Source organism: Mytilus edulis, chromosome 1 (assembly GCF_963676685.1).
Source record: "Mytilus edulis chromosome 1, xbMytEdul2.2, whole genome shotgun sequence".
Taxonomy (NCBI): Eukaryota; Metazoa; Mollusca; class Bivalvia; order Mytilida; family Mytilidae; genus Mytilus; species Mytilus edulis.
The window spans coordinates 115,246,222-115,260,078 of record NC_092344.1 but is presented as its reverse complement, the minus strand read 5'-3'; the positions used below and the strand labels follow the sequence as shown (position 1 = coordinate 115,260,078).

At 30.5% G+C, this 13,857-nt stretch overlaps 1 protein-coding gene across 29 annotated transcripts in view; it reads right to left on the bottom strand.

Annotated features, from left to right (window-relative positions):
* Positions 1-13,392, bottom strand: part of LOC139501401 (centrosome and spindle pole-associated protein 1-like) — a 68,961-nt gene extending 55,569 nt beyond the window's left edge. For 13 of the 29 annotated variants that reach the window (XM_071290454.1, XM_071290461.1, XM_071290477.1 and 10 more), the window contains exons 1-8: positions 13,099-13,376; positions 8,809-8,900; positions 7,477-7,551; positions 4,012-4,296; positions 3,201-3,302; positions 2,821-2,946; positions 2,212-2,469; positions 1,706-1,819 (exon numbers count right to left, since the gene is read on the bottom strand). In XM_071290454.1, coding sequence (XP_071146555.1) covers positions 1,706-1,819; positions 2,212-2,469; positions 2,821-2,946; positions 3,201-3,302; positions 4,012-4,296; positions 7,477-7,551; positions 8,809-8,892 — 1,044 coding nt within the window. In that variant the 5' untranslated portion in view covers positions 8,893-8,900; positions 13,099-13,376. Of the gene's footprint in view, positions 1-1,705; positions 1,820-2,211; positions 2,470-2,820; positions 2,947-3,200; positions 3,303-4,011; positions 4,297-4,555; positions 4,709-5,233; positions 5,327-7,476; positions 7,552-8,808; positions 8,904-13,098 lie in introns of all 29 variants that reach the window. The other 16 variants (XM_071290555.1, XM_071290599.1, XM_071290581.1 and 13 more) reach the window with 13 other exon arrangements.
* Positions 13,393-13,857: the final 465 nt, after the last annotated feature.

The following is a 13,857-nucleotide window of genomic DNA, read 5'->3' as shown; positions in this document are numbered from 1 at the left end:
GCTTTTTAGTTATAAGCTTTTATTTCTAAGTATGGTAACATAAATACAACAAGCATATACATATATATAGGTATAAATAATAACAAAACACATGCAAAAGCAGATACAACATAAAATATATATTAATACTGGCATAATTAACAAAAATAACAATACTATAAATTTGCAACAAACTTAATAAATGAACTATTTGTTAACTAGCACATTAGTAAACCAATACAGGCATGCATTCTTTATATTTTCATTAATTACACACATTTTTTCAACTAGAATTGTTTTTTTAACATATTCATAAATTGGTGAATTCAACACATTTCTATGTAAAATAAACATGTGTGAAGTTTGTGTTACTGTTAGTGTTGCTCTCCACCAATTGCAATTCATTCAAAATTTTGACCAAATTGCAATTTGTTTTATAAAATCAAATTGTTCAACTGGTCAGAAATTTGAACCAACTGCTGTAGAAAACCACAGCCAAGTGCAAGGTGATAAAATAAAACATACTTAAAATCCTATAAGACTTTTACTCCACTTTAATGATGTTGTGACAAAATTAGTTTATCAGTTTGTATAGTTATATTATATTCATTTCCATGCTGAAGGGGAACTGTTTATTTTGAATTGCTATTAAATTGTCCAAACTAAGCTTTCATAAAGTTTTTCTTTCTAAAAGTATTCTATATTTATAAGAATCAGACATTATGTGAATTAAAACATTTCATATTCAGTAAAATATGTGTTAAACTGCAATATATGTTTGTAGGAAGTTTCCATGGGGGAGATAATAACTTTTCTTTCAAAAAGTCTTTATTCAAAAGAATAATATTTTAGGTTATCTCCCCTGAAAACTTATCAATAGCATATTGTTATTTCACACATATTTTACTGAATATATGATGTTTTATTTAAAATGATATCTGATTGTTATAAATATAGAATACTTTTAGAAAGAAAAACTATATGAAAGCTTAGTTTGGACAATTTTATAGCAATTCAAAATAAACAGTTCCTCTTCAGCATGGAAATGACTATAATATAACTATACAAACTGATAAACTAATTTTGTCACAACATCATTAAAGTGGAGTTAAAGTCTTATAGGATTGTAAGTATGTTTTATTTTATCACCTTGCACTTTCACATTTTGACTGAACAATTTGTTCAATATTCTGACCAGTTGAACAATTTGGTATAATAAAACAAATTGCAATTTGGTCAAAATTTTGAATGAGTTGCAATTGGTGGAGAGCAACACTAACAGTCAACTCACTGTAACACAGCCTGAAATTCACATGAATTCCTTGATATTATAATTGATAATAACAACTTATGTAAAATTAAGAAAAATTTTGACAAATATATCAGTGACGATGATCGGGTTTTTTTTTTAAATAATTTTTGGTATATCTCAAATTTCAGGGCCAAATTTAGACATTGATAAACAAACTCCAAAATCACATTATTTGTGTGTAAATGTTCACAATTATGGTTTCCATGTGTTTACAAATTGTTAATGGTGCAGCATATATTCACATTGTTTTAGTTTGTAAAACAGCACAAAACTAACTAATAGCTTATCTATATAAATACATATTGTTATATTTTTAAAAACAGCACAGCAGAAAAACATTAAAAACAATGTAATTAATTGATGTCTCTAGCACTATCCAGCAATACTAGCACTAGTCACTCATTCATCATCTACCTGTTCAAAGAATTGTCTCGTCTCTTTCTGCCTTTCATCCTTCAGTTGTTGCTGATGTTTCTGATAGTGAAATGTGTCATAATAGTTGTTAGGCTCTGAAGGCTTCTCTGGTGTCTATACAGAAATATTAGTCACAATATAGGTGATGTAAGGCAAAAAATAAATTATAAGCAAAAAAAAATCTAAATTGTGATAATGTGATATTTATTATGTGCAAAACAAGGTGATATTTTCAAATAAAATATAAAGTGCTTCAAACTTCTATCAATAAATTACAACTCTATTTCTTCAATAATTCATGAAAATTAAAAGACATATTTCTTTTACACTCATACAACATACTCTTTTTTTATTATTGCAACACAAGATTTTTTCTTTAAAATTACAAATATCTGAAAAAGCTATGTGGGAATGTTCAGCACTACTAAAGTTGTGTGGCCTGTGTTAGTCTATTCTACGTTTGACATCTGTATGGTATAGGTCTATAGGGCAGGATTTATAAGTACCTGCTCTTCTGGTACAACCTTATCTTGTGGTCTTGGCGGTGGACGTTCTGTCCTTCTTTTATCTACATGTACATGCTGGTCATGTGTCTTATTGAGCGCCATCATTTTATCAAATTCTTTAAACTTCTGGTTCATTATCCTGTCACTTATTTCGTGGTCTAGTTTTTCTTTGGAAGGATCAAAACGAGGAGAAGTTTGTACATAGGGAACTGTATTATAATCTCTTTGTGCTTTTAACATCATTTGCTCTGTCTGTTGCTAGAAGAATTACACAGACAACACTTATCAGTAATTCTTTTGGTCAACAGTTATATGTAAGTTAACTTTTTAATAAAATGTGCATGGCAAAAATTCCAACATCACAATTAGTCTAAACTTTAAAAAAAAATAGCAAGGTGGTCATAATTTTATCTAAATTTGTGAAATTTTCCTCTTTTTCCTTCATGTAAATTTAAATCTTAATCAAATTTATTATTAAATAATCATGCCAATACCTTAAAAAAGTGACCTTTCTACCATAAGTTTTGATGGTTATCAATTTTATAAAACAACTTAGTAGAAATTTTGTGTAGACCTTTATACGTTAAATGACAGCTTTTTGGGCTCTACCTTTTCTAGCTCTTCCTTGTAATCTTGTTTGCGTTGTCGGTCAATCTTTTTACGATATTCCTCAAACTCCCCAAACTTTAAACCTGACCCAGGAGGGGTAGGTTGTTTTCTTGTTCTACGTTTTCTCTAATGAAGTGGAAACAGATTAGTCATTTTTACAATAATTGTTTCAATTTCTATATATTTACAAAAAATATTATAGCTAATTCTTAACTTAAAAAATTTACTTAATGCATAAAAACAGTACTTTATTCAGGTAAAACAATTATACTGTTATACTTTGAAAACTATATCAACTGCTTTAGGAATTTTAATTTCTTATTAACTTTGATATCAAAACCATTTGTTTGTTGTATAACTTATATAAACAATGATAGTACCTGTTCTAAATATTGATTATAGTCTCTTTGTTTTTCTTTTTGGAAGGAGAGCTCCCACTCTTTGTAATCAACTTCAGGTTTACGTGGCGATTCATTTGTCTTCTGTATAGCAAAATAATGTGAGGTTTATTGTTAATTTAAAAATGACATGGGTAACAGAACTTGAGTCTACTTCCTACATTTAAAATTCCTGCAAATATATATTTTTCCTCAAAACTTAACTAAACTCAAATACTAACTTAACATATATATGGCCTCTAAATGTATATAGCAATTAAAAAAAATTTAACAACAAAACAATTCTGTACATAGGCATTTAAAACATTATCATAACAACAATATACATTACATGGTACAATATTAGTCGAGAATTAGTCAATTCATCTGGAATATAATACATGTACATCACATGCTGTTACTAAAACATTAATTAAAGACAGTCATGCTACATAGTTATTATAAATAGTCAGCATTATTTAATGGCCTTTTGAACCATAATTTCTACTTCAAATCTGTTTTGTTTTATTTACATTTTGCTGATTGTTATCTCATCTCCTTTGCAGATTGTTAATATCACTTCATGCTGTCAGTTTGTAAGCCTCCAAACAAGTCCTCTGGTTATGGAAACTTAAATCCTGTATATTGCATGCCATTATAAACAGGTTTAATGCAGGCAGATAAAGTTGTGCTGTCAATATTATTTCATGCTATCACAAGCCATTGGACACTGTTAAGATGGCTGTACTGTCATTTTGATCTCATGCTATCAGTTAATCCTTTGGACACTGTTATGATACATTCAACACATTACCTCTGAGCTCTTGTCCCTAAACTGATCAAATGAAAAGTGAGGTAGCATTGGGTAATGTAGAGATGGACTATGTCGCCTGTTGTAACGCCTGGTTTGTGGGGAGGAGTTCGCTGGTGTGGATAATAATGGTATGAGATCATGATGATAGGTCCTTAGATATTCCTCATAATCCTTCCTTCTTTCCTTCATCAGCTCCTTTCTAGCATCTTTATACTCAAACTCCCTCATTGACTTGGGATCTGGTAATGTATGACTCCTGACCATAATAGTCCTCTTAGGGAGTAACTGTAACATGTAATACCATACCAAAATAACATTTCAGTGCAATTCTAACATGTAATACGAAATAAAACTTCAGTGCATTACAAAATAAATATGCACAATAAATCATACAAACAGGTACCCAACAGAGATTATATTTATAGCAAAACATTCTCAAATTTTGTGCAAACCACTTCCGTACATTGCCAATATCCACACTACCCTAACACATGGTTGTGGTTGAACACACATACATTGTGTATTCACATCCTGTTTTGTGTACCTGGTTCTGGATAGCTTTATATTCTTCTGTTCTTTGTTCAATAAGTTGTTTTCTTTTCTCCTCATATTTTCCTAGTTTGTTAAGGCCTGCTTCTGGTGTTGTTTTACGTTGAGTAGTGTTGGACCTTGGTGCAGTCTTAGGAGGATTGGTACTCTGTTAGTTTAGACACAAATAATAATATTGAAAAGACCAGGACTGGCTATATATATTCTAATTTAAGATTGAGATGAAGAATCAACTAATTAATCAGTTGTCAAATTTTTAAGTACAAAATTGATTGAAACCAAAGAAACTTTAGTTTGCTAAAATTTACTTATTAAAAGGGGTCTTCTTCAACTAATATCCCTTTGTTTACTACAATAAACATTACAATAAGCGTTGTAACATTTTAATTTTCTTAATTCAATCTATATCCTGAAATCACCAAAGCTACATGTAGGAAATTAGCAGCCACTGCAAGTTTCTACAATGTACATGTACCATTCATAATAAAGTGCCTCGGAAACATTTACTATATGTAAAGGAAAAAAAAGCAATTTCCCAATAAACCTCATAAAAAAGCAGTTCAAACTTTAACATGCATGGTATCTTTTATATAGATATACACCAAGTTTGCAAACACATCATCCAAATACAATATATGTGACCCTAGTAAGTCCAAACAGATCTTGAGTTCACCTTATTGTCACTTGTTTGGTTGTGTTGTTCTGAACCAGCTGATTCGCTACTTAACGGGATTCTCAATTCTGGTGACTTCAATATATTTACTTTCTAATAACAAGATATAATTCATTGTCAGTCATACAAATTATGCAATCGTATTTACTTGTTTAAATATAAAGACACAATAAGAAAATATTTCATATTAAACGAGAGGCAAATATAACAAAAGGGTATTCAAATGTGCTTTACACAATTATATGTATACACTTAATTTTCATGCTGATACATGCACAAAATGAAGTTACTTAGTAAATTAGAATAAATAAATTCGCCGAGTGCAGCTGGATATGACCGCAGAGCTCCAACCCTGAACACTTGGGGCAAAAATGGACACAATATTCACACTTGATACAGGTCTGAATTTGGATTGTAATTAAATATTTGACACATAATAGGTTTCTGACACAGAATAACTGTAGACAAAGAACTTGAATTGGTTATGTGATTTGAATTTATATTCAATCATTTTGTTTTTGAGCAATACACTATGCTGTTGTGAATTGACATTCCCCCTACAAAAAAATATAATATTTGAAGAAATTTTCTTTTTAATTTATAAAATCTTGAGAACAAATTATCCCCCCTTTTTTCCAAAAAAAAAAAATTTTCCCTCAAGATATGGTCATAATTTCAATTCAAATTTCCAATGGAGTTTGCAACCATAATAACCCATTTAAATATATCATAAAAGTCTTAAAATAGAAAATGACATACCGGTACATAATCATGTCTAAAATTAAATGACCTTCTTCAGCATTTTTAAAATAGTAACGTCTAAAAATAAATTGACAGCTAATCACCTTAAAACAATACAACATTTCTTTACACATAATTTAGAAGCAGTGTAAGAAAGGTAATTCAAATGCAGTGTTTGAAATACCTCCCTTACTCTGCTTTAAATCTGTTTGAGAAGAAAACATCTTAATATCAGTGTATCCCAAACTCTGTCTGACTGACAAAATGTCAGACAAAAAATCATTCGGTCAGACAGAAGTTTAAAGATATTTATGTTGCATATATAGTAGAAAAGTCCAAATTTCTCTTTTGGTCAGACAAACCCTAAAACAGTCTGGCACAGACTGTAATATGTCCTCTTATTTGTAGGACATAGTAGAAAAGTCCAAATTTCTCTTTTGGTCAGACAAACCCTAAAACAGTCTGGCACAGACTGTAATATGTCCTCTTATTTGTAGGACATGAAAACCTGTATCATACAAATCAAAATTTTTCATCCATTTGTTACCATGAGCTCCAGATTAAAGAAATACCTTTTGTTAAGAATTGATAAGCTTGTTTTTATAGAACAGATTCTAAATCAACTCTTTGCCAACAACTTTATATTACTCTTAGTCATAAAGCCTCATTTTCTTTATAAACAGTTGAATATAAAATTGAGGTGCAGAGGGAAATGTTTGTTGGCTTATATCGTCCTAAATTTAATAAAAGAAAATAGAATACTTTTTGGTATCATTATTTCTCTTTAATTCTCACATTTCTTTATTCAAGTGATGAAACATTTCTTGAAATAGGATGTTTGCAGGAGCATTCTGATTAAACTAACATAGAGCATAACTTTCTCCTCACATTCCTAAAAAATGCCAGTAAGCAGTTAAACACAAAAGCATATCAGACTCGAATACCCTTTCGAAGTATTCCTCAATTAGCAATTGCAAAGTAAGCAAACAAAATTTGTAGAAATTTTGCAATTTCAATTATTTTACTGTCATTTCAGGGCAGCATTATTAACACATGAAAAGGATATAGTTTTAACCTAGTTTTAACCCCAAAGTACAGCGGTTTATTATTAGTATAAATGTTAATTAAACATAAATCCAACAGTTCCTGCAAAATTGTGAAATTTTGAACATGCAAATTCAGTTTTAAGATTTATTTGACCAATCAATCCAGAAGTCTTGCATTTCCTGTTAATATATACATTGTATAAATAGATGCATATATAATAAGAATCCTGACATTTTTTTATATTTTTTGTGTACAACTTTGTGTGTTAATGTATTAAAAATAAAAGTAACATTAAAAGGACCCTGAGTTGACACATCATCTATTTACTGAAACAACAACATACTAAGAAGTATCATACTAAGAAATATAAATATATAAATAAAAAAATATAGAGTACAATACAATCAGTTAACAACAACAGTGCAAACAGACAAAATAGTGACACAGCATCGTACCTGTTCAGCATATTGTGTCTCTTGTCCAGGATCATCCCACTGTCTACGCCCTACCCTTTCACCTCTTTCATCATCCTAACAACAACACAAGTAATTTGTCTAAACATTTTGTTAAGTATGAATTAAAAGAAGTCATGGATAGGGGATAAATGTAGCATTACATGTGATTATTATGAACCAAAATAAAACAAAGGCAAATCTTCTTTTTCATTTATGAGCAATCAATCACATCTACATGTATACTATAACATGGAATATCAAAGAAAAAGTACTTATAATAATGATTATGTTGACTTGTTTTGAGTATTAATTACAGTATCTCAGGGTTTGTACAGTCAATTATGTTTTTACTTACATTATACAAAGAGAAAATGAAACTTTCAGAAAGAAAAGTGAAAATACTTCTCCATTGTAGGTAAAAAAAATATGTGCTGATTAACTGATGGGGAATCCAGTTTAGTGCCTGTTTCTGATAATATAAGCCTTTATCTGCAAAAATTACTTATGAAAAAAACACACAATCCTGCCTTCATTTTTGATGATTCTATAATCTTACTTCAACACTTGGCAACTTGTTTCCTTAAACTTTTACAAAAAACTTCAATCCATTGTACAGTTTCTTATGTATAATTCGGAGTTTAGTATGACGTCCATTATCACTGTACTAGTATACATATTTTTTAAGGGGCCAGTTGAAGGACGCTTATGAGTACGGGAGTTTCTCTCTACATTGAAGACCCATTGGTGGACTTCGGCTGTTTTCTGCTCTATGGTCAGGTTGTTGTCGCTTTGACACATTCCCCATTTCATTTCTCAATTTTATTATGGGTTAATCTGAATTCATTGGAAATAAGTACAAAAGAAACTGAAAATGAGACTACATATGTTACATCTTGTTTACATGTTACACTGTATCTCTTCTGTTCTTGTAATATAACAAACACTGTGAGGATGTGGTACAACTGCCAATGAGACAGAGGTTAGCAGGGATATATCATATAACATACATAATTCTTTCAATTAAAGTACTACTGAAGGTAAATGGACCTACTACCTGTAAATACTAAAATTAACTAAAAGTTTTTAAACAAAATTACAATTTGATACAAACCACATGATGGTGTATCATGTACATATAGATATATATATTATTTTGTATTAGTCTTTCAATGATCATGATAAGTTAACAGTCATGCATTAGCTGTATAATAAGAAACATTATAAATGTGCAATAAGCATGCAGTTTTGTTCCATTTCAGTTCATTGTTTTCATATGTATATATCTTTAAATGTAGTCAATAAATTTTATGTAAGAAAGAGAGAAAAACTTACTGCTAACTGTTGTCTTTCCTGTTGAAGTTTTGCTTTCTGATTTTGAATAAATTGGTCAATGTCAGATTCCATCATTGAGGTCATGTTATTTCCTGCTGAGAGAAAGAAAGCAAGTTAACAAAAATACAGAAACATCATAAACGTGGAAAACTATCTGTTCATTTTTTCCATCATAGAGAAAAATTCTTCAATCTGACATTATAATATATGATACATTTTATTCCCCTAGTGAAAGTTATAACCTGTCCAATTTGAAACTGTTTATATATCAAAATGAAACAGTTCTACAGTATTAAAAGTATGAGACACAAATCAGACAAATGTTTACTACTACAGGGATCAAAGGTGAGGTCTGACTGACCTGCCCATAGTAAATGAAAATTACCCCCACCTTCACCCCAAGTCCATGATCAGTGATGATGTCTAAATTTGAAATAAAATGACAGGTAATTATAAAACAGTTGGTAAAACATTCTTGGGCTTGAAAGATATGTATACAGTTAAAATTGAGTTATTTTTTTCAAAATGAAGGAAAAATTGAGTTCTTCCATTTTCTCAAATACATGTATATTGTACATGTACAATGTACATATGTAGGCATGCTCATAATACAGTTAAGTTTTGCATATTTTGGATACATTCTTAAAAAGAACAACTTTAGAAATGGAGTTAAATAACAATATTCAATAATCATTGGCAGTATCAATTCATTATAGCTACTTCAATCTTATGATTGATTCAAGCAAAGCTAGGATTAGGGAATGTATCTAAAATATTAAATAAGTGTGATCAGAAAAAGTGGACGAACAAATGGGCATGAATGTATTTTGGGAGCAAACAGACTCATTTCCCCTTTGGCATACACCTTATAGCTATTACGACTTGATCTGAAAAGCTGTCCCACATGAACTTTCGACGTCATCTTTTCCATTTTGGCTTTAGATATTTTCTATTATGACGTCAAAATTTGACAGGAACATGTGTGATGTCTAGTAATGGTTGTCAAATAGCGATTAGGTGTATTGGTAAATGACAGATTCAGAGATTGACAGAAACAAGTGCCTGTGCTGTCTCAACTCACAGGAGTTTGAAATCCTATCAATAAGGGGGTAAAAATATACCAAAGTCGACTATCACAGTAGAGCTTCTTTCAAGATCCTATCAATAAGGGGGTAAAAATATACCAAAGTCGACTATACTTTGGTGAGGGTGGTAAAGGGTTATTTTCGTGCAACGTTTTCGGCCTTTTTATTTCACGTATTTTCGTGTTTTAACGTGTTATTTCTCATGTTCTCGTGTTTGGCTCGATTTGCGTGCTTCGTGTTTCCTCTTATTTATTTTCCATGCTTCGTGTCAGTGCTCTTAATTTCTCGTGCAGGTCCCGAAATTGATTAAAAAGTCAGTGTGTTATAATACCTTCTGAAACTTCACATCTTGTGTAAACTTATAGAAATTGATTAATATATTGTTACCATTCTACTTTTGCTTTTGCAATATGTATGGTATTAATGAAGTCCATCAAATTGCTAGTCTATAAATTCGTTTTTTTATCAAGTAAGATGCAAGTAGCGGATGCTAAAAGGTGACTGCAAGGTCTTCAATGTTCATTACTAATGGCTGCATGATCTACAAGAACGACTGGATATAACTTCTGGTACTTGTTTCCTTCATATTTACGATCTTATTTATCGTGCTTCGTTTTTCCTGATTTTTATTTTTTGTGCTACGTTTTTGCGATTTTTATTTCACGTGTTTCCGTGTTCAGTACCCCCCTTTACCACCCTCTTTGGTATATTTTTACCCCCTTATTGACGGTACCTCGAATGACCGAATAACACTGTTATTATCCGAATAACACATGTAATGACCGAATAACTCTTCAAATATCAATATTAACACATTTGAGTGACTTTTAAACATATATTATTGAATAAAATTATATTAGAAGTGTATTTTATAACCTAAAAATGATTTACAAGTTGCAGGTGAGTTAATATTGATCATAAATTTATGGATATCGGTGTGTATTTCCAAGATGGCGACCAAGGAAATCGTATAGAATGAATAAAAGAAAGATTGCATATGCCTTCAAAGGAAAACGCTATGAAAATATAGTATTAAATATTTTACTGTATATACAGAGAATTGTCTAATGATTGTTTTTCAGAAAGGATTTGAAAATTTAACCATTACATCAAAGCAATGCAATTACTCCAATCACTAATTACTTTTCATAACAATTTACTCAACATTAAATAAAATGTAATTAAGAATTTTCACATATTCAATTCAAATTTAATTAAAAAATTATTATACTTGATTGTTTTAATAAAAACAAAGCTTCTGAATGGATGATTCGTATGTTTGTTCTAATAAAATTTTCTCAAAACTTCATTGGCAAATATAAATGTTTTTACAAGTAACTATAATTTTGTATAAAAAACCATGAAGACATTTGTGCTGTCTTCCATTTTCAAAATGGCTTTATATCCGTGTGTTCAATGTGATGAAGAATGTGTTGATTGCACCATTCAATGCAGTTGTTGTGATCGTTGGGTTCACAGTGCTTGTGTCCCAATGGATGAAGCATTGTTATTGGCCTGGTCAGATGTGTCTCTAAAGTTCCTATGTAAGGACTGCTGCTTTACAGACAACAAGTATGACATGGCCAAGGCCCTAGAAAGGTAAGTATTTTTTAAAGTATATTTCAGACATACCGTTTATTATAAGGTATATAAATGTGAAATTGAGTTTTTATATTATTAATAGAGAACAAAACATGGAAAAAGAAGTTTAAAATAAAAATTTTAATTTTCAATTTCAAAGAAGACAATCTTTCACTAAGTTTATTATATTTCATTTATTTCTTATTTCATTTAAAATGTATTAAATTTGCTTAATTACTAAATAATTAGTATTTACGTTTTTTTATTGCTACTTTCCTTTATTTTCATACATTGAATAAGTTTTAATAGTGAAATGTTCAGTACCAAATATATAATTTAGTAGTGATAATGAGTTAATATGTTCCAATAAACAAAATAATCATTACTTCTGTTATATTGTTAATTCGGTTGTTGTTTACTGACACATGCCCATTACATAATTAATCATTAAGAGATAATGAAATTATATTACGGTATGGACACTCTGCATTAACAGGCTTGTGACTGTCTTGGTTTACCAAGGCTGCATTACTTAATAGTTATAAATATTTTACAATAAATTCTAAATAAAGTATTTTCGCGGACTATGACGGATAACCCCGTGCCTTGTGCAGGATATCTTAATAGTTATAATTTTTTTACAATAAATTCTAAATAAAGTATTTCCGCGGACTATGACAGATAAGCCTGTGCCTTGTGCAGGATATCTTAATAGTTATAAATATTTTTTAACAATTCTAAATAAATTATTTCCGCGGACTATGACATATAAACCTGTGCCTTGTGCAGGATATCTTAATAGTTATAATTTTTTTACAATAAATTCTAAATAAAGTATTTTCGCGGACTATGACAGATAAGCCCGTGCCTTGTGCAGGATATCTTAGTAGTTATAAAATGTTTACAATAAATTCTAATTAAAGTATATTCGCGGACTATGACAGATAAGCCCGTGCCTTGTGTAGGATATCTTAGTAGTTGTAATTTTAGAGTTTAAAAGGGGCTTGGTTAACATCCATTTCTAAATTAAAAATATAATAATATGATAAAGATAATAATTTTTTTAATAACTAACTAAAATTAAAACAAAAACTAATTTAAACAGTTTACTATTCCATATTTTATTTTAAAAAGGCACACCCTCACATTGTTCATTGCCTTGACGTGGCGTGAGGGCTCCACTTTGGTGGTCTAAGATGAACACATTGAGGGATTGTATGCAATCTTTCTTTTATTCATTCTATACGATTTCCTTGGTCGCCATCGCCATCTTGGAAATACACACAGATATCCATAAATTTATAATGATCAATATTAACTTACCTGCAACTTGTAAATCATTTTTAGGTTATAAAATACACTTCTATTATAATTTTATTCAATAATATATGTTTAAAAGTCACTCAAATGTGTTAATATTGATATTTGAAGAGTTATTCGGTCATTACATGTGTTATTCGGATAATAACAGTGTTATTCGGTCATTCGTGTTACCTCCTTATTGATAGGATTTCAAACTCCTGTGCTCAACTTATGTTTAGCAACAATCATTGACAATTGGTGTCAGCTTGGTGGGTCGTGTGCATCTATAATGATTTCAATCATTTTTTAGTAATTTGTTCACCTTAAAAAAATACTCTGAATATATATCTTTATATATTTGTAGTCTCAAATATCACTGCATGGAGATTTTCGGCGTTTATGGCAACCTCCAAAACATTCGTGTTTCAACGGTTTGTTTGTAATTCTATCATTTCTTGTGCGGTGTATTTCTACTTTATGTTAAAGTTACTCATTATAATATCCTAATGTTAGATGTAGAAGTCTAATTTAACGTAGAAAAGGCTTTTGTTGATATTTTTCAACGAGACAAGACTTGAACAGGAAACAAAACATTGGAATGCAGCGCATGCGTAAATGTGTTCATAACAAATACGGTTAGTTATTGCAATAGACCACTTTCGAGTTCATCCGTCACCGGAAAAAACTCGTCAATTATACGCGCCTTTATCACCGTCATTTTTGCGTTTAGGGGCGTCGTCACTTCCTCCCAATGTTGAGCGAGTGGTAGGAAAACTATAATTCTATATTGTACGATTTATTCGGCAAATTGAATTCTCAAAATTGACAATCAACACTGCTGTCATTAGGGAATTGTCAGTAAGTACCTACAGAGCAACCATTATTTCTAGTTTATCCTGCACAAAGACGATCACTAAGACGCTTGATGAACGTAAATAGTGCAGGGATACAGGCGAGCCCCTCTATCTGGTAAGTGACGTCATAAAGGCGTGCATAATTGACGAGTTTTTACCGGTGACGGATGAACTCGAAAGTGGTCTATTCCGGAAAACAAAATTTAATGTCCTTTAATATTTATCTC